The sequence below is a fragment of the Hippocampus bargibanti genome, linkage group LG15, assembly GCF_051943395.1.
Source record: "Hippocampus bargibanti isolate YZ-2025 linkage group LG15, ASM5194339v1, whole genome shotgun sequence".
Classification (NCBI taxonomy): Eukaryota; Metazoa; Chordata; class Actinopteri; order Syngnathiformes; family Syngnathidae; genus Hippocampus; species Hippocampus bargibanti.
This window is the reverse complement of record NC_142748.1, coordinates 7,440,547-7,462,334: the sequence shown is the minus strand read 5'-3', so window position 1 is coordinate 7,462,334 and position 21,788 is coordinate 7,440,547. Positions and strand designations below refer to the sequence as shown.

The following is a 21,788-nucleotide window of genomic DNA, read 5'->3' as shown; positions in this document are numbered from 1 at the left end:
GCTGACCCCAAGAATGTACTTCTCGTAATTACGTGCATCAATGCATTGTTTTGGACGGCTTTTGGGACAGCTCGTCCATCATTCATTCGTACCAAAGTACATATTGTATATTTTGTAGCAGGTGTGCACATTCCACCATAATGTCCCTGATTCACTGGTGAAAAGGACACTTTGATTCTCTCCTTTTTCATCTAGAACTGCTTCATGCCACAAAGTGAGTGCAGACAGTGCTTAAGATTGAATTTGTTGTTTCGTTTTTTTGATGATATGACTTCAAGATGGCGCCGCGAGAGTGTCCGCCTTTACTGCGGCTCCTGTATTTTGTTTTTCTACCTCTTTTTCTTTCCTCTTCCTTTAACCACTTTGCTGCTGCGAAATGTATATAATAGCAAATCCAATCCAATCTTTTTTATATACACGTACCGTTAGTTGTATTTCAGAACAAAGTGTGAGTACTTTTACAATCTCTTTTTATTAGATAAAATACAAACAACAAAATTCCAAGGTGTCAGAATGGGGTTTTGTTTACGATGTCGTGAATCCGAGGAGCTGTTCGATTGGCTTGTACCGCCACTCGTCCGCTTCCAGCTCTTCGACCAGGCTGGCCAGCTTCTCCATGCGGGAAACTTGTTGATCTGCAGAGAGATCAACAGTCAGCAAAGGAAAAAAAAAACAAATACATTTCCACATCTGTTTCGGTCAAATACCGTGTTTGACTTGTTTAAGTGCCGATGCCACTTGGTAGCTGAACACAGACTCGCATAAAAACCTGTCTGAGCCATCTGTAAAGGGGAATGCATACAAGTATGTTAGGTCCACTGACGTCACTGACATATCACGTCCATTAAATCTTTGCGCATTATTTTACACACACCCAGCTTATGTATGCATACCTTCCATCATCTCGCCAGCTCCTTTCGGATAAGTATACAGGACCTTCCTGGGAGGGATAAGTTCGGAAGCGCTGAATCCCGAACCCGTCACCGTGCTTCCACTAATGCCCCCGGCCGAGGAGGACGAAGAAGACGCCGCCATTGCCTGTGCAACATTTTTAAAGACAAACACTTTTCACTCCTGCATCATTTTGATCTAACGCTAGTATTATGGAAACGGCCTTGGTAAAAACACGAATGTTAGTTCGAGCTAGCTGTAGTTAACAAAGAAAGCAACCGATCTACAATGTGACAATGAACGATGTCATCTAAAGAAACATCGCATTGGATCATGTTTTAAAGTCTCTTACCGTTAATGCACGTGATAATGTCCCAAATGATGATGAATTAACCCAGCTGACGCTGCCGTTTTGTTGACATGAACTGATACATTGCCTGCACTTTACGACAATAACGACATTTTCCGGCAAAAGCCAACGCAAAGATTTACGGCTTTGAGACATTTAATATGGCGACAACGACGCACGAGGCAGCGTATGTGTGTTGCATATGTGTGTTTACAAGCTAGCTAATACTGTACCACAAGTAATCAATGAATTTAAACATCGTGATCGCTCTTTTATATTCTTCGCGTTGAGAACATGGACGTTTTACGCCCTCCTTTAATTAATATAAACGGCAGAATATACCGAAGGAACGTCGTTCAAGAACAAGAGTATGAAGGGGAGGAAGATTTCGCCAACATGGGACCACTTGGTAAATTTTGTCACACGCAATGAAAAGTTTGGAATCAAAACCGATGGTCCAATTTGTGGTCCGATACAAATGACTGTTATTGGTGCAGAGAGCGAAGAATTTGACGCCGAGGACACATGTGACACGCACTCTATTGAAGAAACCGACAGAGGATTCCGATGCGCCATCGATGTCCCAGCTGTCCTGTACAAGTCAGTCAAAAATGCATCGAAAGCTCGTGCAGTTCTGCGTGAATTCTACACCTTTGTGGTTTGTCTTTTATGTTTTTTTTTGTGACAGATACATCATTGGGAAAAAGGGTGAAACGCGTAAACGCCTCGAATCGGACACAAAGACGTCGATTAACATCCCCAAGCAAGGAATGGAAGGACAAATCGGTACATGTATTATCTCTTATTTTGAAGGGATGGTGATCTTATGCAAAACTGAGACACCGTTGTCTAAAATTCATTTATTTGTACGTTTTTTTGTCCCCCCCCCCCCCCCACTTTACAGTCATCACAGGGTCACACAAAGCTGCAGTCTCCTCCGCCATCACGAGAATCGAGGTCCTGGTTGACAATTTCCGGAAGAAGCAGCCTTTCACGCACTTCCTGTCAGTCCCCCTCAATGACCCGAAAATCCAAGAGGGATTCTTACGGTTTAAAGATGATGTTTTGGATCAATGTTCACAGGTACTAAAAAGATGCACAAAATATTATTGTTATTTTATCATTATTATTATTATTATTTTTCCATGTAGGATCACGGACTAGATGAAAGCATCTTTCAGAACCCGGCAAAGCTTCACCTGACCGTCGGCACCCTGGCGCTGTTAGACGATTCGGAAGTGAGGAAAGCCTGCGGGCATCTACAGGACTGTCAACATTTTATCAGGTATGTTGTCAATTTGGATAACAGTTGAATAAATAAAACAACTACGTCTTCCCTGCTTAATTTGTCTCTCAGGGACATCACAGGAGGAAAGCCTCTGCCTGTACAGGTAACAGGCATCGAGTATATGAACGACGACCCAGCCATGGTGGACGTCTTGTATGCGAAAGTCAACGTGACGGATGGTTCCGATAAGTAATAAAAGTGCCACAAAAACAGAAAAAAAGTGTTTCTTGGTCTTAAAATTGACCACAGGGTGATTGTGGTCCAGATTGCAGGTGATTGCGGATCGTCTAGTGGACTATTTTGTCTCCGTGGGACAGATGGTGAGAGAATGGGACAGGGTCAAGCTGCACGGGACTGTGATTAACACTCTGTTCAGAAAAGACACGACAGGTGTGTACACATGTAAATAACACACAAAAAAGAGAAGATGAAGACTGTACAAAACTCCAATTTCCTATTCTGCTTTTTTGTCTCTCTTTGTCTATTTTTCAGCGGAAGATGCTAGCAGGTCGGCAAGACAAAGCACAAATGAACGAGAAGCATTTGATGCCAGAAATCTATTAAAGGTGAGATGAACACGCGGTTATCGACATGGTAAAGGTAGTCAACGCCTTTTGTGTGTGTTTTTTTTAATGCAGATATTTGGATCTTATCATTTTGGAGAACTGGATCTAAACATGGTGTCACTGTCGCAACGCTATTCGGCCGACTGCACGGGCTACTACACGTCTGCGGGAAGTATCAGTTTTAGCTGAGGTAGCGTTGCCCCCAAACTGACATTTTGAGACCACTGAATGGCAGCGTGGAATTCATACAAACCAAAACTTCATATCTAATCGTGATTTGTGAGCTAGCATGGACGTGATACAGACTATTTTGATTGCGGTACGTTGGCTTCACCTGAAGGCTCACTTGGAATTGCCGCCTGACCCAAATTGTGTCCCGACTTTAGCATCCAGCTGTCAGTGAAGAATATTCTGTGTCTAGGCGTCGCCAATGAATGTCAACATAGCTGCAGCAGAACGTGGCTTACTATACATTATCGTATTTTTCTGTCTAAAAACGCCCCAGTGTACGTGGTCGTTTTTTTTGGCCAAAAAATGCCTTACCTTACATGGTTGTTTTTTTCGGCCTAAAAACTACACAAATGACTGTATAATAAGGCTTTTTTTTAGCCCGAAAAAAACCCACCATGTATAGTAAGGCATTTTTGACCCACAAAAACGACCATGTATAGTAAGGCGTTTTTGCCCCCCCCCCCCCCCCCCCCCCCAAAAAAAATGTATAGTAATGGGTTTTTAGCCCAAATAAAACGACCATATATTGTAAGGCGTTTTTGGCCCGTAAAAAAAACAACCATGTATACTAAGCCGTTTTTAGCCAAAAAAAAGACAGTGTATAGTCAGCCGTTTTTACACCAAAAAAAGACCATGTTTGTAAGGCATTTTTGGCTTTCTAAGAAATTACATCGAGCTCAATGGGGAATTTAGCAGAGCATTGTCATCAAATGGTGAGTATAGTTTTGCCTTTTTGATTGTTGCTGTGCTTATGACCATTTTGTGTTTGGGAGCCTTTTACTGAGCGAGTTGCTTGTTCTGTAGCCACAAAGGGACATAAGTCGTCTTGTGCCGGTCCCAAGCCCGGATAAATACAGAGGGTTGTATCAGGAAGGGCATCCGGCATAAAAGCTGGGCCAAAACAAACATGCGTATCATCCCTCTGAAGATGGAGGTTACTGATTCGCTGTGGTGACCCCTTGAAGGGAAAAGCCGAAAGGAAAAGAAGAAGAGCACAAAAAAGGACAATTTTGGCCTTTTTAGCAATAAAATAAAATAAAATAAAACAGCTGAAAAAAACGATCATATAAACTAAGGATTTTTTTTGCCTAAAAAAAGCCACCATGTATAGTAAGGCGTTTTTAGCCCCAAAAAACAACAGCGTATATAGTATGGCGTTTTAGGCGAAAAAAAGACCATGTATAGTAAGGCGTTTTTGGCCTGTAATTGAGATGCCTTTTTTCGGCTGTGACAAATTTAGCATGCTTATTTTACAGTTGCTATGCTAAGTTTTCAGCTCCGGTTTCTATCCAAGAAGCCCATCCAGGGACACGGGTTGTGAATTAACTACTCGATATGCAAATGCCCATGACAACTAAATAAATATCTTCTTCTTTTCCTTTGGGCTTTTCCCGTCAAGGGGTTGCCACAGCAAATCAGTGTCCTCCATCTTCAGAGGTTTGATTCGCATGTTTGTTTTGGCCAAGCTCTGACGTCGGATGCCCTTCCTGACACAACCCCTTGTATTTATCCGGGCTTGGGACTGGCACAAGAAGACACCGACTTCTGGCTGCAGAACAAGCAACTCGATGACCTTCATAAAGATGAAGATGCTCGGTAAAAGGCTCCTATACACAAAATGGTCATCGGCACAGCAACATTCAAAAAACTCACCATTTGATGACAATGCTCCGATCTTACCATAGAAAAAATGAAGCAAAAAATATATCCGTGTTTCTTTCTGTATTTCAGTTTATTTACACAGATCCAAATACACAAATGGGGTGACAAAATCTGCAAGCATGACACATGCACAGTTAGCCTAATGGTTAAAGATCTGCGTTACTGTCCGCTGAGGCCGTGTTTGAAGTTAACCACGATCGCTCCTGTTTAACACACTTATATTCAGGCCTCCCTGGTGGTCGTCTTTTTCTGTGGAAAGTGAAAAGGAGGTTTTTTCAGTCTAAGTCTTTTTCTGTCTTTTTCAGGGAAGTATATGACAGAAGATACCTGTAACCTGCTTGTGGTCTCCATGGCTGACTGGTTAAGGTGATACACTCCCAATGCGAGGGTTCTGGGTTCAATCCCGGCTCTGGGCAACATATCCAACTTGTGCTTTTGGTCAATCAATGACCTTCAGAATAAGATATAAGCAAAGAAAACAAAATTTCAAATGGATGTTAGAGAAAAGACAAGTTTTTTAGTCTAAGTCTTTTTATACTTTAAAGAATATGATAGAAAATAACCGAATCACACTTGTGGTCCTCGTGGCTGACTGGTTAAGGCGATGGACTCCCGACTTGAAGGTCTGGGGTTCAAATCCAGCTCTGGGCAACACACTTGTGCTTTTATTCAAACAATGACCTTCAGAATAGGATATAAGCGAATAAACCCGATATTCAATTGGGGCCCCGTGGGCCGCTGAGAAAAGTACAAGGGTGTCGACTGCGCGGCACGGGTTCGAAACCGAGTCGAAGCGAAAGGTACAAGGGTGTCGACTGCGCGGCACGGCCCCGAAGCGAAAGCGACCGAGCGAAGCGAGGTCGCTGGAGCGAGTTCACGGGTCCACAAGTGGACAGCCTCCCAGGGCCCGACAAGCACAAGTGTGAACCTGCGAGCGAGCGAAGCGAGCGAGCCAAGTGTCTCAATGCGAGCGAAGCGAGCTCGCTAGGCAGGTTCGAGGCGCGAAGCGCCGAGAACCTGCAAAGAATTTTACTAAGTGTCAACGCGGTATCGCATGATAAATACATGTATTTTTGGCGAAAACAGCCACGCCCCCATGGTCCAGTGGGCAGGGCAGATACTTGCAGCGCAGAAGTGCAGGGTTCAAGACCAGGCACGTGCAACTGGTACAACCTGCAAAATGTCATTGTGACAAAGGGAAATCAAAACACCTCACTACACATGGTCGCTTTATTTTTGGTCTAAAAACACATTTTTTTTTCAGCAAAAAACACCTGACTACACATGGTCTTTGTGGGGATAAAAAAACTTACCACAACTCCGGAGCGAACTTTGATGAGTGACCTGGTGCCAACTTTCTTCCTCTGCCGGGTGGGTGTCCCTCCTCTGGTGGTCCCATCAGTTTCATCCAGGCCTGTTTAATTGAAAGAAATTTAAATAAATCAGTTGAAAAACACATCAAAAGAAACCTCAGTGTCATAATATATGATGACTTTTGGTGAGTTCTTTTTGTAAAAAAAAAATTGTTTGCAATAAAAGACGTTTTCACTACAAAAAGGTGACTACCTTCATTGTGGACGACTTGGCTTGGGCGTGGTTCTTCTTCTTTTGTGTCCTCGATCGAACCCGGTTTTGTGCATCATCTTGTCTCACACCAACTCATGCCCGAGCATCTTGAGATGAGAGAGTCCTGCCAAAACAACACGAACGTCACAATCATCATTTGTCATATGATGGGACAAATTTGTCGAGACAAACTTACGTTGAATTCGGCTCCATTTTCAGCAGATCTTTCAAGCCGTCAAATGTCGGTTCCTTTTACGAGAGGCTAATGACGCATTCAGCTGAAATACAAACATGCAAGCATCTTATCACGTCCAACGTAGCAGAGTCTCAATGCACAAAAACAGCTGTTAGGTTAAAATATTACAAGCCAATATTAGCATTACCAACTTACATTTAATCTTTTTAACTCACTATTTTAATGTTCATCCTACAATGTTTAAAATGGCGAATTAAATGTATTTATTCCCTTCACAGCTAACTTCCAACTTGAAGATGCAAAACAGCGATATGACACAAGTTAACATTAGCAGGTGTGACGTTAGCTTAAGCGCGCTAGCTCGGAGCGACGTTAGCTTTAGCGAGATAGCTCGATTACTCGGCGTGGTGGTCAAACCTCAATCTTTGTCGCTGGTTCCAAGATGGTTGTCTCCGCGCACACTTTGGACACCAAAGATATAAACTCGAGCTGGGTGAACCCGTCAACATCTGCCATCCTTGCTCGTTTTGTTGCCTCGTTCGGTCGGAACAGAAGCTCCGTGCTATCCATGCTAGCACATCTCAGCATTGGGAGAACATCCGCTTCCGGCCGGCTTGGGCGGAAACACGTAATCGGAAAGTAAAACGTTGCAGTCAGAACAAAAACATATTTGTCAAACAACCTGATGATGCATGATCGTTTTTTTCGGCCAAAAATGCATTAGTATACATAGTCGATTTTTGGGGGCTAAAACGCCTTCGTATAGGCGGTCGTTTTATTCACCTTAAAACACCGTACTACTATACATGGTGTTTTTTTTTCCGGGGTAAAAACGCCTTCCTCTACATGGTCAGGTTTTTTTTTACCTAAAAACGCCTTACTATACATGGTCGTTTGTTCGGCTCAAAAACGACTTCCTATACATGGTCGTTTTTTTCGGGCTAAAAACGCCTTTATTTGTCCGCCAGACGGCGCGAATTCCCAATCTCTAGATGTAATTTCTTTGTTTGTCCGCCAGACGGCGCAAATTCCCCATCGATGTAGGTGCAGATCTGTCCCAGGTATATTAAGGCATTTTACACCGAAAAAAAAGAGTTTTGAAAGGTGTTTATAAATGAAATGCATTATTAAATGTATAATATATAACTAAAATATGTACCTCTCCATTCCTTCAAAAAAATAACAAATCAATTTAAGGTTAGGTATACAAAAAAACAACAGGTTCTGAAATACATCCATATATATTTTTATATATACTAAGTATGTATTTATTAAGCCATCTCTTAAAACTCCCTCGTGAGATTAAGTTAGCACAAAAACACCATAGCCGTATATACAAGTTGGGAGTGAGGGTGGAAAATGCTTTAAAATGCTTTAAAGTGATGCCAATCAATTCTGAGCAGAGAAAAAAGTGAAGGATTGTTCCTTTGACATTTTAACGTCAATTGGGTGCAATTCCACCAAATACGTTTTCCAGAGATACAGCAAGGGAGCGGATGGTTGCGTTGTTTTTTTTTTTAAAGAACATATCGAATGGGCAATTGGAACATGAATAAATCAAAGGACAGGACGATTATCAAGTGAAGATATCCTATCGTCGGCACTCCTCCCTCCCTCACTGATTAGCTGCATTCAAAAGGGACGACAGGCATTTTAGTGAGCGCAGCTTCTTTGCGGCGCATCCTTCCTCCCTTGGCAAAAAACACGTGCAACAATCGGAGCGTACTTTTGAAGCACTTATCTCGACATAGATCATTTTATCTATTTGTACGATAGATTGACGGGTAAGGCACATCGTTTCCATGAGATCAGGGACGCACAACCTCGTGCACACATTTAAAGCACGCATGAATCGATAAGCATATAAGCACCAACAACCCAGAACATATCAGAAAAATAAAGTAAATGCAACAATTTGTGAGTTAGTCGAAATGTGACGTCATAGTACGCACTTAGGCAGCATCTTCGGTGCAAAACGTCACTATCGTTAAACTTACGTTTATCATTTTAAAATGCTGCCCGATTCTTATTTTTTGTCAGTGTCATGGGCGAATGGTATATGAAAAAAGTTTTGAATGAGAACAATAAAAATTAAAAAACGCTTGTCCATGCTGAGTGTCCACTAACACAAACATACAATTTGAATGACATGCACACAATGTCAAATTTTGTCTTCCTTACTTTTGTCTTTTTTGGAGTCCATCTTTGCGCGGCTGTATGAGAGAAGGAAGGTGAAAATAAAGTCACAATGAAACGACAATGAAAAATTCAAAACTATTTAAACCCTGGACGATACACAGACTAGTTGTTATCAAACAAGAGCTAATCAGTCCGGTGGTCACTGGCATTGCTGGAAAGATAAACATGGTGTTTGGAGTAAATAATTCTCTCTTTTTTTTTAGAGCATTTAAGTCAAAGTGGATCATTTCCTTCCCCACACCTAATGATCTCATCATCTTGGTTGTCAATCACTGATGAATAACACTTCAATGTTAGATAAGATGTGACACCTGATGACACGCGACCTTCCTCCGACACCCACAAGCACAACGCATTTTGCGGGCAGTGGTGTGCGACCTACAGCCAAGATTGGCTCCTCGAGGCTATCATAGTACCTTCACACCTTACAGAATGCCATTATGGGCAGGTGGGGTTACGGTGGGAGCATTCAATTATTTGGGGATTGGAAAACTGCAGGAAAAGCAATTGCAGTACACACACGGAAACGTGCTCAGAATACAAAGCAACAGTGAACACATTGGCGGATGGATCAATGATGATCGTCTCATGTATATTAGCTGTCTAGCTAGCTAGCTAAATGGATCGCTAGCTATTAGCTGTCTATTAGCTAGCTAGGTAGCTTTCTATCTATTTTGAGTTACTTCCGCTGTTGTTAAAGTGCTATATAAAGGAATATGTTGTGTATTTTTAACATCCGTCCCCATTTCAAACTCAGATAACTCCAGACCCATATAATTTAAGAATTAACATTTTTTTTATGAAAGAAGAGAGTCGAAGGTTTCTAAAGCTGTACTGTATTGAATGTTTATGTACATGTAGTCCTAAAAGTCAATATTCGGTGGGTCCCGGAATTTAAGTGACAATGACAAAAACCCTGGCACTGGAGTGGACACATTTTTGCACATCGTCTGGCAGTGAACAAGTTAATTTAATTGCCGGAGCGGCGAAACATCGGTTTAACGATCTGCGGGTCTGTCAATAAGTTGCCAGCAGTGTTTTGAGTAGACATCAGCAAGTCTGCGGAGATATGGGATATCTTTTAAATGAGGGGTGTAAATCTTTATAGAGATCCAACAGGATGGATGGTTCTTGTCTTTGTGTGTTTTCAGTCCAAGAGATAAGACCATGTGAGCGTGGATAAATTGACCATGCGCCCTTCTCATCCCAAAGTGTTTGGAAGACTTTACAACGGTTTCTTTCAGCAATGCAGGTTTCAAGCGGTTTTGATAAATGTCACCCTTGGCGCCAAATATGACCGTTTTTCGGATTAATTGTGACATAGTTGAACAAAATGGAGACGACGAGGGCAAAATGAATTTAGAGGGGGTCACTCCCAAGTCAAGGCCAGGATAGAGTCAAGCTGCCACGTGCGCCTTTCATCGGTGATAAAAAAGTAATAGGGCAATATTGTTGGAATAGGACTTGGGGCTTTTGTGTAATGGTGATTTTCATTTTATTCGCACCACCAAAATAAGATCCGGCGCATACATTTTCTATTTTCAAAGTGACTATGGAACTATTAACTCATTCACTGCCAGACACCATTTTTTTTTTCAGGCCTGAGGAAAATATGACGTGGAGCGCCATTCCCAAATTTGTTTGGGTTTTGTTTTTTCATGCTTGGGTGCCGATAAAGCGCTGGCCGTGGGTCTCTGGCAATGTTTTTGTCTTTTCCACAAGGATGCAGCATTTCCTTTTTTCCATATTAGCTACATGGCTATCTATTAGCTATGTCCTTGAGAGTTTTGTATACAATGTATTATTATTATTATTATTATTATTATTATTAGCTATCTATCATCTAGCTAGCTAGCTTTCTACCTATTTGAGTTAATTCCGGGTTGAGTGAACGCTGGCGCATGTGGCTCCCGCTGCTCACACACAGAAAAAAAAATATCCTGACTGCAAAGTGACATTGAGAGTTTTGAAAGACGCTTATAAATGAAAGATGTTATTATTATTATTATTATTATTATTATTATTATTATTATTATTATTATTATTATTTGTTACAGCTTTTGTTCAAGCGCTATATAAACCAATATGTATGTATTGCATTGTATATTGGACTGCTGCCCCCATTTCAGGCTCATATAACTCCAGACCCATATTATTTAGGAATTAACTATTTTTTATCCTTTTTACTGAGTGTAAATTTTCATTTTTAGTGCTTGTGCGTGTCTAACTTTTCTAATCTGCCTTTGCCTCTTCTTCCACCCCCCTCACTGAGTAGCCCCCTACTCTTCTCTCCCCTTTTGAGCCTCAGTCTGTTTGTGTGTGTGCATTTGTACAGTGAGAGTCACCAGAGAGCAAAGTATGCCGCGTGCCTCCTCATGCCAGTCCAGGAGGTGGTGAGATGACTCTTCTCGGTTCAGCTGCTAGCTCGTATTTTATCTCCCCGTACTCGGATTGGCCTCCGGATGCTGATGCTACCCAGCTGGAGGAAAGCAGGGAGAGAGAGAGAGAGAGTGAGACAGATTGGTCTGCAGGGTGGGGATTATGTTTGGTGTGGTAAACGGGTGCAAGTGCAGCCTGCAGAGGCGTGTGGGTTGGGTCACACTCCGACTTTAAAAGACACTTCCCGACTTTGGTGACCAGTGGAAAGAAGCGTTAGTGAGAGGTGTTCTCTCAAGTGCTTTTTTTTTGTATTTTTTTGGGGTGGATTTACATTTGCGGCTGGCAAGGCAGACATGAACAAGTTTTTGTGGTCGGTAGCGTTGGTGCTGCAAGTGGCGCGGCACTGTGACGCTCTGCCAGCCAGCTGGCTGCCGGGAGAGTATTTTAACACGGCGGTGGATGCAATGAGGTTCCTCAGCGATTATAACAGCACGGCGGAGGAGGTTTTTTTCTACAGTGTGTCAGCCAGCTGGAACTACAACACTAACTTGACGGAGTACAACTCTCAACTGCAGGTAAGATCACTCCTAGACTATCCGATCTGTTTTACCGCCATTTTCCACAATTCATTTGTGAGGAAAATAAAAAGCAGATGATTCAGCTTAGATGAAAAAAACGCCTACAGGACAAATATTTCCAACTTTTACAGTCAGTTAGTTTTTGTCACAACGTCATCCGAAAGGTAATCGGTGATATTGACATTAGAATGGCGTCAATTTAAAAAATACTTACAGTCTTTTATTGTGATATCTGTGCTGATACAGCTGTCACAGCGGGGAATTCTGTATCACATCCAATCTCGGAGAACAGGTGGAGATGCAAGCACCCCCCCGCCATGCCAAAGCCAACAGGGTCATTGCGCAGAACATGTTGTGAAGTATTTGAAGCCTGTAAAGGTGAACGGCAAAAGAAAACGGATCATAGAAGCGGGGCGGGAAACTATTTGGAAATCAGCAAGAGGCCTGCAGTTATGTCCAGAGTCAGGGAGGATTTGATTTCAGGGCAAATGAGGTAACGGTTTGCACCGGAGTAAAAACCATTACGGGAGAATAAATAGATGACATTTATGAAAGGATTCAAGACTCTCAAATAGACTTCATTGTTGAATCTTGGTCTTGTGAGAATTTAGGAGTGGATTGAATTTTTTGCACCTGCACAAGCTCCTTGTGCAACAAATATCGACTACATTAACTAATTCACTGCCAGACATGTGCAAAAATGTGTCTAGTCCAGTGCCAGGGTTTTTGTCATTGTCACTCGAATTCCAGGACTCACAGAATATTGAGTTTTAGGACTACATAAACATTCAATACAGCGTGAGTAACCTTAGACTCTCTTCTTTCATCGTAATAAAATGAGTTAATTCCTGGGTATTATGGGTTTGGAGTTATATGAGCTTGAAATGAGGGTGGCTGTCCAAAATACAATGCAATATTGGTTTATATAGCGCTTTAACAACAGCAGAAGCTGGAAAAAAGCGCTAACATGGAAAAAAAAGGGAAATGCTGCCCTCTTGTGGAAGGGGAAAAACATTACCAGAGGTCTGACGAGCGCTTTATCAGCACCCAAGTGTGGAAAAAAAAAACGAACAAATTCAGGAATGGCACTCTGTCATATCTTCAATTCCTGAATACATTCGTGAATAGCAGTGAATGAGTTAACAAAGACAACAACTACCAGGTGAAGAATAACAGAGCCCAAAAAGTCCACATTCCACAATGACGCCCCTGATCCACTGCTGTAAAGGACACTTTGATCCTCTCCTCTTTCATCTGTAACTGCTTTATCGGCACCTAAGCATTAAAAAAACACACAAAACCCAAACAAATTTCTCTGCCCCTGTCATGGGGGATTTTGGTCCAAACCGCCCCCCACAATCACCCAAATCCACGATACTGATGTCATGTAAATACTTCTTAGGCATGTCTGTGTACCTTATAGGTCAATTCATGACATTATAAAATGACTCTAAAGATCATGTTTTCCTCCCCCCGTCCACGTTGTGCTTAGGTCAACGCATCCTTAGAGGAGCAGGCCTTCACCGAGGCCTGGGGGCTGAAGGCCAAGATGGTGTTCACCCCTGAGGTGCTCGACATTCTTGATCCCAAAGATAAGAAACTGATGAACAAAGTCATGGTCCTCGGAGCAGCTAACCTGCCTCCGGCAGAAAGAGAAGAGGTAGGTCTCCAGTCAATTCTCACAAAAAACGCCCAAAAAAGAACCAAACTTTGATTTTCCCGTGCTTGTGTGCAGTATAACATCATTCTCAGCACCATGGACAGTATTTATTCAACGGCTAAAGTGCATCCGCAGCCCAATGTCAGCTGGAGCCTGGAACCTCGTGAGTCAAGTTTATTGAAGTGTTGAGTAAAATGCTGGGATAACAACACGCTAATTGCCCTTTACTGCGCTGTGCATTGGGAACAATGGCCTGATGTTTTGTCTGCAACATAGTTCGGCATTTCCCCGCGCACGATTGAATTTTGACAGTGAATACTATTCGTGTACTGCAAATAATGTCATCAATACAAAAGGCAACATCATTGCAAATGTATGCGCCATTATTGCAATGGAGATTTCTGACGTTTTACAAATATGTCACATTTGGTTCGAAAACTCGGCCTTCCTTGTCACGCCCAAAGCTTTTCATATACGTGTGTGTGATCCTTTACAGATCTTACAGACATCATGGCCACCTCCCGGAGCTACAAGAAGCTGCTGTACGCTTGGGAAGGTTGGCACAATGAGTCGGGTGTCCCCCTCAAGGCGCACTATCCTAAATTTGTGCAGCTCAGCAACAAAGCCTCAAAAGCGGATGGTAGGAAATTCACGTTGTTTGTGTTAATGCTGCAAAAAGGCTTGTAGAGTTGTATCTCGGAATCTATTGGCTTGGATGAGCATTTACATTTCACCACAGTAATGAAATGGAAGAGGAAAGGAAAGAAAAAAAAATACAGGAGGCACCGAATCTCTTGGCGCCATCTTGAAGTCAAAAGAACAAAAAAACGAAATAACAGATAAATTAAGATGACGCAATATGAATCAGTTCTAGATGAAAGAGGAGACAACCTAGTACGTCATGGTTGAATGTACACATCTTCTAAGGGCTAAATGTTGAAAGCAAACACGAATTTGTAGCATCTATTGACGAAAAGCGATTGTCTCACATCTCCTGTCCCAAATCCGCTTCAATTCCAACCCGGGACAGTTCCACATACAATGTGACTGTCCAAAAGCACCCACCTTTCCGCGGAATAAAGCGGGGCCGTAAAAATGCTGCCCATCACAGCCGCAAAAAAAAAAACACAATCGCCCTAGAGTCAAATGGCACCGACATTCCTCCCAATCAAAAACGGTGCTGGCATATTCGTGCCGCCGAAAAGTTGCAACCGCTCAGCACAGTCTCCTCCTTGATGAATGTCATGGCTAAAAATGCTGAAAAACAATCTGTTCTGCACTGACAGGATTTGAAGACACGGGGGCCTACTGGCGCTCCTGGTATGAGACAGACAACTTCCAGGAAGTGGTCGAGGACCTGTACAGAACCATCGAACCGCTCTATCAGCACCTGCACGCTTTTGTACGCCGGCAACTCTACAGGCAATACGGTCCCAAGTACATCAACTTGCAAGGACCCATCCCCGCTCATCTGCTGGGTACGACGACACGCTGTCGCGGTGCCTTATCTGGTCACGGTTGGACGCAAAGCGCTTCAAGCGGGCATTTCCGATCGAGCTTAGCTCAAGTGTGTTTTTCTTCCTCGCCTTCAGGAAACATGTGGGCCCAGACCTGGAACAACATCTACGGCCTGATGATACCGTTTCCTGACAAACCCAACATGGACGTGACTGAAGAAATGCTCAAGCAAGTAAGGGAGGGGGAACGGCCCAGTATCCCTACACAAAAAACAGTTTCCACAACTAAAAGGCTAACATTTTTTTTAACGGCCATTTTTTTCGACAGGGCTACAACGCCACGGCAATGTTTTACATCGCAGAGGAATTTTTTAAATCTTTGGGTTTAGCCGAGATGCCTCCAGAATTCTGGAAGGAATCCATGCTGGAGAAGCCAGATGATCGCGAGGTGGTGTGTCACGCGTCTGCCTGGGACTTTTACAACCGCAAAGACTTCAGGTAATCAGGATTAGGACTAAGTGCCATGTGAGGGGGGTCCGCAACAATGAGGACATTTCCACGATTCTATTCCGTGGCGATAATGGATCTCACTGTATCACCCCGCATGGTAGGATCAAGCAGTGCACCACAGTCACGATGGAGCAGCTCTTCACCGTCCACCATGAGATGGGCCATGTGCAATATTACCTCCAGTACAAGGACCAACCTGTGGGATTCCGCGGCGGGGCCAACCCGGGGTTTCACGAAGCTGTCGGCGATGTCCTCTCTCTGTCCGTGTCCACCCCCAAACACCTGGAGACCATCGGACTGTTGGAGTCGGCAGTGTCCGACCTTGGTAAAGAGAAAACGAAAGACCTTCAGATCATTTCAGGGGGAAGTGTTCCGACTCGAGTACCATGTTCTGTTCCCTCCAGAATCTGACATCAACTACCTGTTAAAGATGGCGCTGGAGAAGATAGCCTTCCTTCCCTTTGGCTACCTCATTGATCAATGGAGATGGGGCGTATTTGGGGGCAGCATCCCACCGGAGCGATACAACGCAGAATGGTGGTACCTCAGGTAGGATAGCGTTAAGATCAGGTCATTAACTTTTTGAATACAGTTATTTTTCCTCCACCTGTTTCTTATTCTTCTCTCCAGGACAAAATATCAAGGCATCTGCCCACCCACCAAGCGCACCGAGGATCACTTCGACGCCGGCGCTAAATTCCACATTCCCGGAAACACGCCGTACATCAGGTAGCATCTTATTTTATGCATTAAAATACAGAACAAATCCACCAACGCAGGAGTTTTTTTTTAAATGTTAAGGGCGCGTGTACCTTGAGTCGGTGCACGGCGTAACGCAAAATACAATGCGCGCAAGATGGGAATGAAGGTGTCATTGTATACTGCGATCTGTCATCGGAAATGCCGGTAATGGGATTTTCAGAAATACGAAAGCTTTACAATAGCAGGAAACTGGGCCCATGGAAACCAGCAGCACTTAGCGAACCACAAAAGAACGAGTAGTACACGACGAGTAGTAGGGCAGGACATTTGCATTCCTACCTTGAGGGAATCATTTTGTCTTGAGTCAGACGGCGCAGTGGAGCTTGTGGTTTGCAGAAGAGTGTCCTGCACTTGCAGGGGGTCATCTAAAGGCCAACATCTGTGACTGTGACAGGCCATTTCCATCTCCAAAATTCAATTCAAATATTTTCTTCCTCAGGTATTTTGTGAGCTTCATCCTGCAGTTTCAGTTCCATGAAAAACTGTGCCAAGCGGCTAAACACACTGGTCCCTTGCACACGTGTGACATCTACCGCTCTGCAGAAGCGGGGGGCATTTTAAAGTATGTTTTATATTTCGCGGGATAAACACAAAGGTAGATGATGGCGGCGATCAACAAAAGCCTTTTGTCTTCCAGAAAGGTTCTTCAGGCCGGTTCCTCCAAGCCTTGGCCTGATGTGCTTCAAGACGCCATCGGGACAAACAAGATGGACGCAGGCGCACTGATGAAATACTTTCAGCCTATTATCACGTGGCTGGAAAAACAAAATGTCAATGAGGTCCTGGGATGGCCGGACTTTAACTGGGTGCCACCCATTCCGGAAGGCTATCCAGAGGACATCGGTGAGACAAACCGTGCATAGAAAGGCTTCGTGGTCAGTTTCCCTGACCTTGCGTTGTGGTTTTTGTCATCCTTGTCCGTGCAGATAAGAATACAGATGAGCTGGCTGCCAAGAATCTTCTGGATGAGTACAATAGTACAGCGGAAGTGGTGTGGAATGCCTATACCGAGGCCTCCTGGGCGTTTAACACTGACATCAATGAAGCTAACAAACAAAACATGGTGAGATTAGATTAGATTATATTAGTCTAGATTAGATTAGCCTTTAATCGTCTCAACACTGGAGAAATTCACATTTCGCAGCCGTAGACTGTCCAACAGCACCGACCTTTCCACTAAACAATAGATGACTGAAGCAGTCACCACTTGCTCATCTATCACACCTTCTTCTGCCTTCAACCATTCCATTCACTCCCTGACTGAAAGGTAATTTTTTTCACCAGCTCCAGAAGAGCCTGGAAATGTCAGCCCATACGTTGAAATACGGCCAACGGGCACGGCAGTTTGACACGACCGACTTCCAGGAAGACGCAGTCAAGCGCATCATCAAAAAACTCAGCGACATCGAGAGGGCTGCGCTGCCATCGGCGCAGCTTGAGGAGGTGGGCAAAAGTTGACTTTTTACCAGTCGAGGGGAGAGAACTAAGTCAATGCTGATCTTTCCTGTTTTTAGTACAACAATATCCTGTCCAACATGGAGACCAAATATAGCGTTGCAGAGGTCTGCAGAGATCGGGCCCAATGCCATCCACTGGATCCTGGTAAGAACTAAAATCATCCATGGTGGCATTCGTGGTCCTGGATGCCACAGTGACCATGTTTTCTTTCAGACCTTCAGAAGATCATGGCCGAATCCAGAGATTATGATGAGCTGTTATTTGCTTGGAAAGGCTGGCGAGATGCGGCTGGCAAAGTACTTCGCTCGGATTATGAGCGATATGTGGAACTGGCTAACCAAGCTGCCAGACTCAACGGTACGCAAGACTTGACAATGTTTTGGAATGCAGGTTTTCCGTGGTCACCATTGACCATTAGGTGGTAGCACACTGTCTTACTGTGATTTTATATAAATATATATGATCACCATCCATCATTTGTTATAGGTCACAGCGACAATGGTGCTTTCTGGCGCTCACTGTACGAAACGCCGACCTTTGAGGAGGACCTGGAAAGACTTTGGAAGGAACTTGAGCCACTCTACCTGAACCTGCACTCTTACGTTCGCAGGGGTCTGTACAACAAATACGGCCCTAAACGCATTAATCTGAGGGGGCCCATTCCTGCTCACTTGCTCGGTGAGTATAGTCAGTGACCTTTATTTTTTTTCTTGGGCTCTGGAGAATTGTTTCTTTGATTGAATCAGACCGTGCAAAACCGCGAGGCAGTCAGTACTACGCTGCGGAATTCACAGACGCCGCAGCAAAAATATTCCCTTTTGTGTTAAGGCATACCCCGCTAATATTCTGCAGCTGGTGCCAAATGCCTTTACAGTTGGGAAGGATTTCATTTTCTTTCAAAAGCGTCTAGCGTGAGATTGCGTGTGACACTTGCGCAAAGTGAGGAATTCAACTGGTGCCCCAAGAATTCAGCGTGTTGAATAAGCATAACAGCAGAAGTGTATTCAGACAGGGAAAATCACACACCTTTTGCGTCGCCTTAGGGAACATGTGGGCGCAGACGTGGTCCGGCATCATGGACCTGGTCATGCCTTATCCGCACGCCACGCAAGTTGATGCCACGCCAGCGATGGTGGCGAAGGTGAGCATGCCGACAACATGCGTTCTTCAAGCGGCTTTTACAGACTCTCTTTGTATTTCCATATTTCAAATAGGGGGATTTTACATGATCACTGTTTTTTTTCCAGGGTTGGAATGCCAAAAGAATGTTCCAAGAATCAGACAATTTTTTCACCTCTCTGGGACTGCTGCCAATGCCAAAAGAGTTCTGGGACAAATCCATGCTGGAGAAGCCTACCGACGGACGCCAAGTGGTCTGTCACGCTTCCGCATGGGACTTCTACAACAGAAAAGACTTTAGGTTAGAAACAGCCTAATTTTCAGGTTTGAAAATGTTTTGCAATGTGACTAAATGTCATCTTGTGCCACCAAATTCAGAATCAAACAGTGCACAGTTGTGACCATGGACGACTTGATCACCGTCCACCACGAAATGGGACACGTCCAGTACTTTCTCCAATATAAGGATCAACCCGTGGCGTTCCGCGAGGGCGCCAACCCGGGATTCCACGAGGCCATCGGTGATGTTCTGGCTTTGTCCGTTGCCACACCAAAGCACCTGAAGAGTATCGGCCTCCTGGACAAAGTGGAAAACAATCACGGTGAGTTGGCGTAAAACTGAAATCTTATGTATTTCTGGTCTCACTGGGCATTTTTAAGACAATAGTTACATTTATACATGCACCTGTTGTTTTTTTTCAATTAGAAATTCTTGATTTAATGTTACAGAGAGCGACATCAACTTTCTGATGAACATGGCACTTGATAAAATTGCCTTCCTGCCTTTTGGCTATTTGATGGACCAATGGAGATGGAAGGTCTTTGATGGACGTATCCCGCCCTCTGAGTACAATAAAGAGTGGTGGAACCTCAGGTAAAATTTCAGAGATTGGGATCCCTGTTGGAGAACCAGACACGGATGCGTTGCTTATTTGTCGACGCAGAATGAAGTACCAAGGACTGTGTCCACCCGTCGCCCGCACCGAGGATGACTTTGACCCAGGTGCAAAGTTCCACATCCCGGCTAACGTTCCCTACGTGAGGTGAGGGCTGTCCTTTTCAGTAAACAAACAAACACATCTGATAATTAATCACAGATGAGCCGACAGCGTGCAAACACATGACGATGAGATAAGATAAACAAGGAGGCGGCCATTATCTCCTATCCATGTGACTCAACGTTTGCATCGTCCAATAATCGTGGTTGAATATGGGCATTTATGACAAGTATATTTTATCATCCGCCAGGTACTTTGTCAGCTTCATTATCCAGTTTCAGTTCCATAAGGCCCTGTGTAACGCTGCCAAACATGTGGGGCCCTTGCACACGTGTGACATATACCAATCGAAGGAAGCTGGGAAGCTGCTTGGGTGAGTAACATCAATCATTTCATAAATAAAGAAATAGAAAATTCAAATGGGAGCTAAAATCATCACATCACCTTGTCATTGAAACATCGCTGTTTCCTTATGTGTCACTCTGACGCCCTGCTCGTACCCGCAGAGACGTGATGAAACTAGGTTTCAGCAAGCCCTGGCCCGAGGCCATGACCATGATCACAGGGCAGCCCACGATGAGCGCCAAGCCACTCATGGAGTATTTCGAACCTCTCGTCAAATGGCTGGAGCAAGAGAACGATAAGAACAAGGACATCCGGGGATGGCCTGATTACGACTGGAAGCCTCTGAGTAAGTCTTTGGGATTGCCGCGTTGAAAGATGTGACAGTTTCGTGTGTGGACAAGGTGGGAGTCCAACATGTGGGAAGCACATTTGCGAGTTAGTCTCCCTTCAAGAGGAAATAGTAAAAGAATTAGCTGGAAGACTTGAACTGGGGTGGGGGAAGGATGGTGTTGCAGTTTACAGTGAAAATCTTTGTCTCTCTGATTGTTTTCCTGATGAAAGGATGTGAACAGATTAGATTGATGGGCGTGAAAAACAGTGCCAGGGAGAGACAACAGTGGCTCCTGTTTGGACACTACCCACAAAGACAGTTTGGGGGTTTACTCAGACTTTGTTTTTAAATCATCTTAACCCTTAGCTAACCGTTCTGTTTGATATATCGACAGGCCACGGTGTAGTGCCAACTACTGGGAAGAAGGACTTACTCTCTATCCGATTTTGCTGCTGTGACAAGAATCCGATAGATTGAAATAAAAATAAACAAAATAACTAAAAGTACTGCAGCTCACTTAGTGTACCGTATTTTCCAGTGTATAAGGGGCACCCAAAAGCCTTGATTTTCTTCAAAAGATGACCCTGCGCCTTATATGCAGGTGCACCTTATAGGTGAAGTCATATTGAGCCATTATATATTGAAACAGTTTGAAAATACACCATTCATTGAAGGTGCGCCTTCCTGAAAATACAGTACTTGTACAAATGGTTTTGGTATTTTGCAAAATGGGAGCACTGTTCATTAAAAATAAATACAAGGCCCAAAAAGATTACGTGTTCTTTGCTCATCCAGCAGATGACCCCGACGTGAAGACCAGCACGGTGGATTTCCTGGGAATGAACGTAGACAGTGCGGCCGCCATTGCGGGCCAGTGGATCTTGCTGGTGCTGGGCCTGGTCCTGTTGCTTGCCACCATCTTCCTGGCGTATAGATACAGGAAGTCAAAGAGATCCAACAGGTCGTTATCAACGATAGAGCTCAAGCAAAAAGACTAAGTGGCAACTTGCGCAGAGGATGGAAAGGAACTTAATGTGAATATCGATGTTTGACATTCTGTACAGTGCATTTGATTTGACCATATTCCTTTTGGGTCTGCCTCCCTCTATTGTGTATTTTATATTTATTGTATACTCCAATTATATATTTGCATATGCAAAATAAAACATTGCAATTTTGTAATTTATTTGTAATATGGTCATATGTAGGGAAGAGGTATTTGTAAAGTGGTCGATCGTGTCAG

The 21,788-nt window shown here is 43.7% G+C and overlaps 4 protein-coding genes across 11 annotated transcripts; 2 read left to right on the top strand and 2 right to left on the bottom strand.

Annotated features, from left to right (window-relative positions):
• Positions 1–453: 453 nt before the first annotated feature.
• On the bottom strand, positions 454–1,382 carry anapc16 (anaphase promoting complex subunit 16). Its single transcript, XM_089016131.1, has 4 exons — positions 1,244–1,382; positions 894–1,038; positions 708–782; positions 454–635 (listed from the first exon to the last, which is right to left on the bottom strand). Exons 2-4 carry the CDS (start codon positions 1,033–1,035, stop codon positions 526–528), a joined length of 327 nt encoding a protein of 108 aa, XP_088872257.1. The 5' UTR covers positions 1,036–1,038; positions 1,244–1,382; the 3' UTR covers positions 454–525.
• Positions 1,383–1,395: 13 nt separating this feature from the next.
• On the top strand, positions 1,396–6,248 carry ascc1 (activating signal cointegrator 1 complex subunit 1). Its single transcript, XM_089016129.1, has 10 exons — positions 1,396–1,649; positions 1,738–1,840; positions 1,929–2,026; positions 2,145–2,323; positions 2,392–2,525; positions 2,598–2,717; positions 2,794–2,918; positions 3,021–3,094; positions 3,167–3,284; positions 5,293–6,248. Exons 1-9 carry the CDS (start codon positions 1,535–1,537, stop codon positions 3,281–3,283), a joined length of 1,065 nt encoding a protein of 354 aa, XP_088872255.1. The 5' UTR covers positions 1,396–1,534; the 3' UTR covers position 3,284; positions 5,293–6,248.
• On the bottom strand, positions 5,036–19,184 carry LOC148887440 (uncharacterized). 7 transcript variants are annotated; one of them, XR_016117692.1, is made up of 13 exons: positions 19,047–19,184; positions 18,779–18,941; positions 15,954–16,076; positions 15,729–15,853; positions 12,120–12,275; positions 11,294–11,427; positions 8,931–8,962; positions 7,167–7,362; positions 6,750–6,831; positions 6,554–6,677; positions 5,551–6,401; positions 5,315–5,438; positions 5,036–5,236 (listed from the first exon to the last, which is right to left on the bottom strand). XR_016117692.1 is itself a non-coding variant. In XM_089016132.1 (11 exons), exons 7-11 carry the CDS (start codon positions 6,557–6,559, stop codon positions 5,210–5,212), a joined length of 366 nt encoding a protein of 121 aa, XP_088872258.1. In that variant the 5' UTR covers positions 6,560–6,677; positions 6,750–6,831; positions 7,167–7,362; positions 8,931–8,962; positions 11,294–11,427; positions 12,120–12,275; positions 15,729–15,853; the 3' UTR covers positions 5,036–5,209. The 7 variants fall into 7 exon arrangements, 2 of the variants coding, with proteins under 2 accessions (XP_088872258.1, XP_088872259.1); XR_016117693.1 differs by having other exon boundaries at positions 5,561–6,401; XR_016117691.1 differs by having other exon boundaries at positions 5,315–6,160; positions 6,301–6,401.
• On the top strand, positions 11,501–21,731 carry ace (angiotensin I converting enzyme (peptidyl-dipeptidase A) 1). 2 transcript variants are annotated; one of them, XM_089016125.1, is made up of 25 exons: positions 11,501–11,902; positions 13,398–13,565; positions 13,641–13,728; positions 14,062–14,205; positions 14,852–15,043; positions 15,158–15,255; positions 15,351–15,520; positions 15,634–15,857; positions 15,937–16,081; positions 16,163–16,261; positions 16,734–16,856; positions 16,932–17,137; positions 17,221–17,357; positions 17,579–17,737; positions 17,809–17,896; positions 17,966–18,109; positions 18,239–18,430; positions 18,796–18,893; positions 19,000–19,172; positions 19,250–19,473; positions 19,601–19,745; positions 19,816–19,914; positions 20,120–20,242; positions 20,376–20,560; positions 21,344–21,731. In XM_089016125.1, the coding sequence occupies exons 1-25, from the start codon at positions 11,681–11,683 to the stop codon at positions 21,541–21,543; spliced, it is 3,846 nt and encodes a 1,281-aa protein (XP_088872251.1). In that variant the 5' UTR covers positions 11,501–11,680; the 3' UTR covers positions 21,544–21,731. The 2 variants fall into 2 exon arrangements, with proteins under 2 accessions (XP_088872251.1, XP_088872250.1); XM_089016124.1 differs by having other exon boundaries at positions 11,506–11,902; positions 21,341–21,731.
• Positions 21,732–21,788: the final 57 nt, after the last annotated feature.

Bases quoted from the DNA above. Each gene is read 5' to 3' on its own strand.
- ace (XM_089016124.1), top strand. From the start codon at position 11,681: ATGAACAAGTTTTTGTGGTCGGTAGCGTTGGTGCTGCAAGTGGCGCGG. The intron at 16,082-16,162 runs GTAGGATAGCGT...TCTTCTCTCCAG, and splicing joins GCAGAATGGTGGTACCTCAG to GACAAAATATCAAGGCATCT. The intron at 18,431-18,795 runs GTGAGTATAGTC...GCGTCGCCTTAG, and splicing joins CATTCCTGCTCACTTGCTCG to GGAACATGTGGGCGCAGACG.
- ascc1 (XM_089016129.1), top strand. From the start codon at position 1,535: ATGGACGTTTTACGCCCTCCTTTAATTAATATAAACGGCAGAATATAC. The intron at 2,324-2,391 runs GTACTAAAAAGA...TTTTCCATGTAG, and splicing joins TTTTGGATCAATGTTCACAG to GATCACGGACTAGATGAAAG. The intron at 2,919-3,020 runs GTGTGTACACAT...TCTATTTTTCAG, and splicing joins GTTCAGAAAAGACACGACAG to CGGAAGATGCTAGCAGGTCG.
- anapc16 (XM_089016131.1), bottom strand. From the start codon at position 1,035: ATGGCGGCGTCTTCTTCGTCCTCCTCGGCCGGGGGCATTAGTGGAAGC. The intron at 783-893 runs GTATGCATACAT...TCCCCTTTACAG, and splicing joins AGCTGGCGAGATGATGGAAG to ATGGCTCAGACAGGTTTTTA. The intron at 636-707 runs GTATTTGACCGA...ATCTCTCTGCAG, and splicing joins ACTTAAACAAGTCAAACACG to ATCAACAAGTTTCCCGCATG.
- LOC148887440 (XM_089016132.1), bottom strand. The intron at 6,161-6,300 runs GTAAGTTTTTTT...GACATTTTGCAG, and splicing joins AAGTTCGCTCCGGAGTTGTG to GTTGTACCAGTTGCACGTGC. The intron at 5,237-5,314 runs GTATCTTCTGTC...CACTTTCCACAG, and splicing joins AGACCACAAGCAGGTTACAG to AAAAAGACGACCACCAGGGA.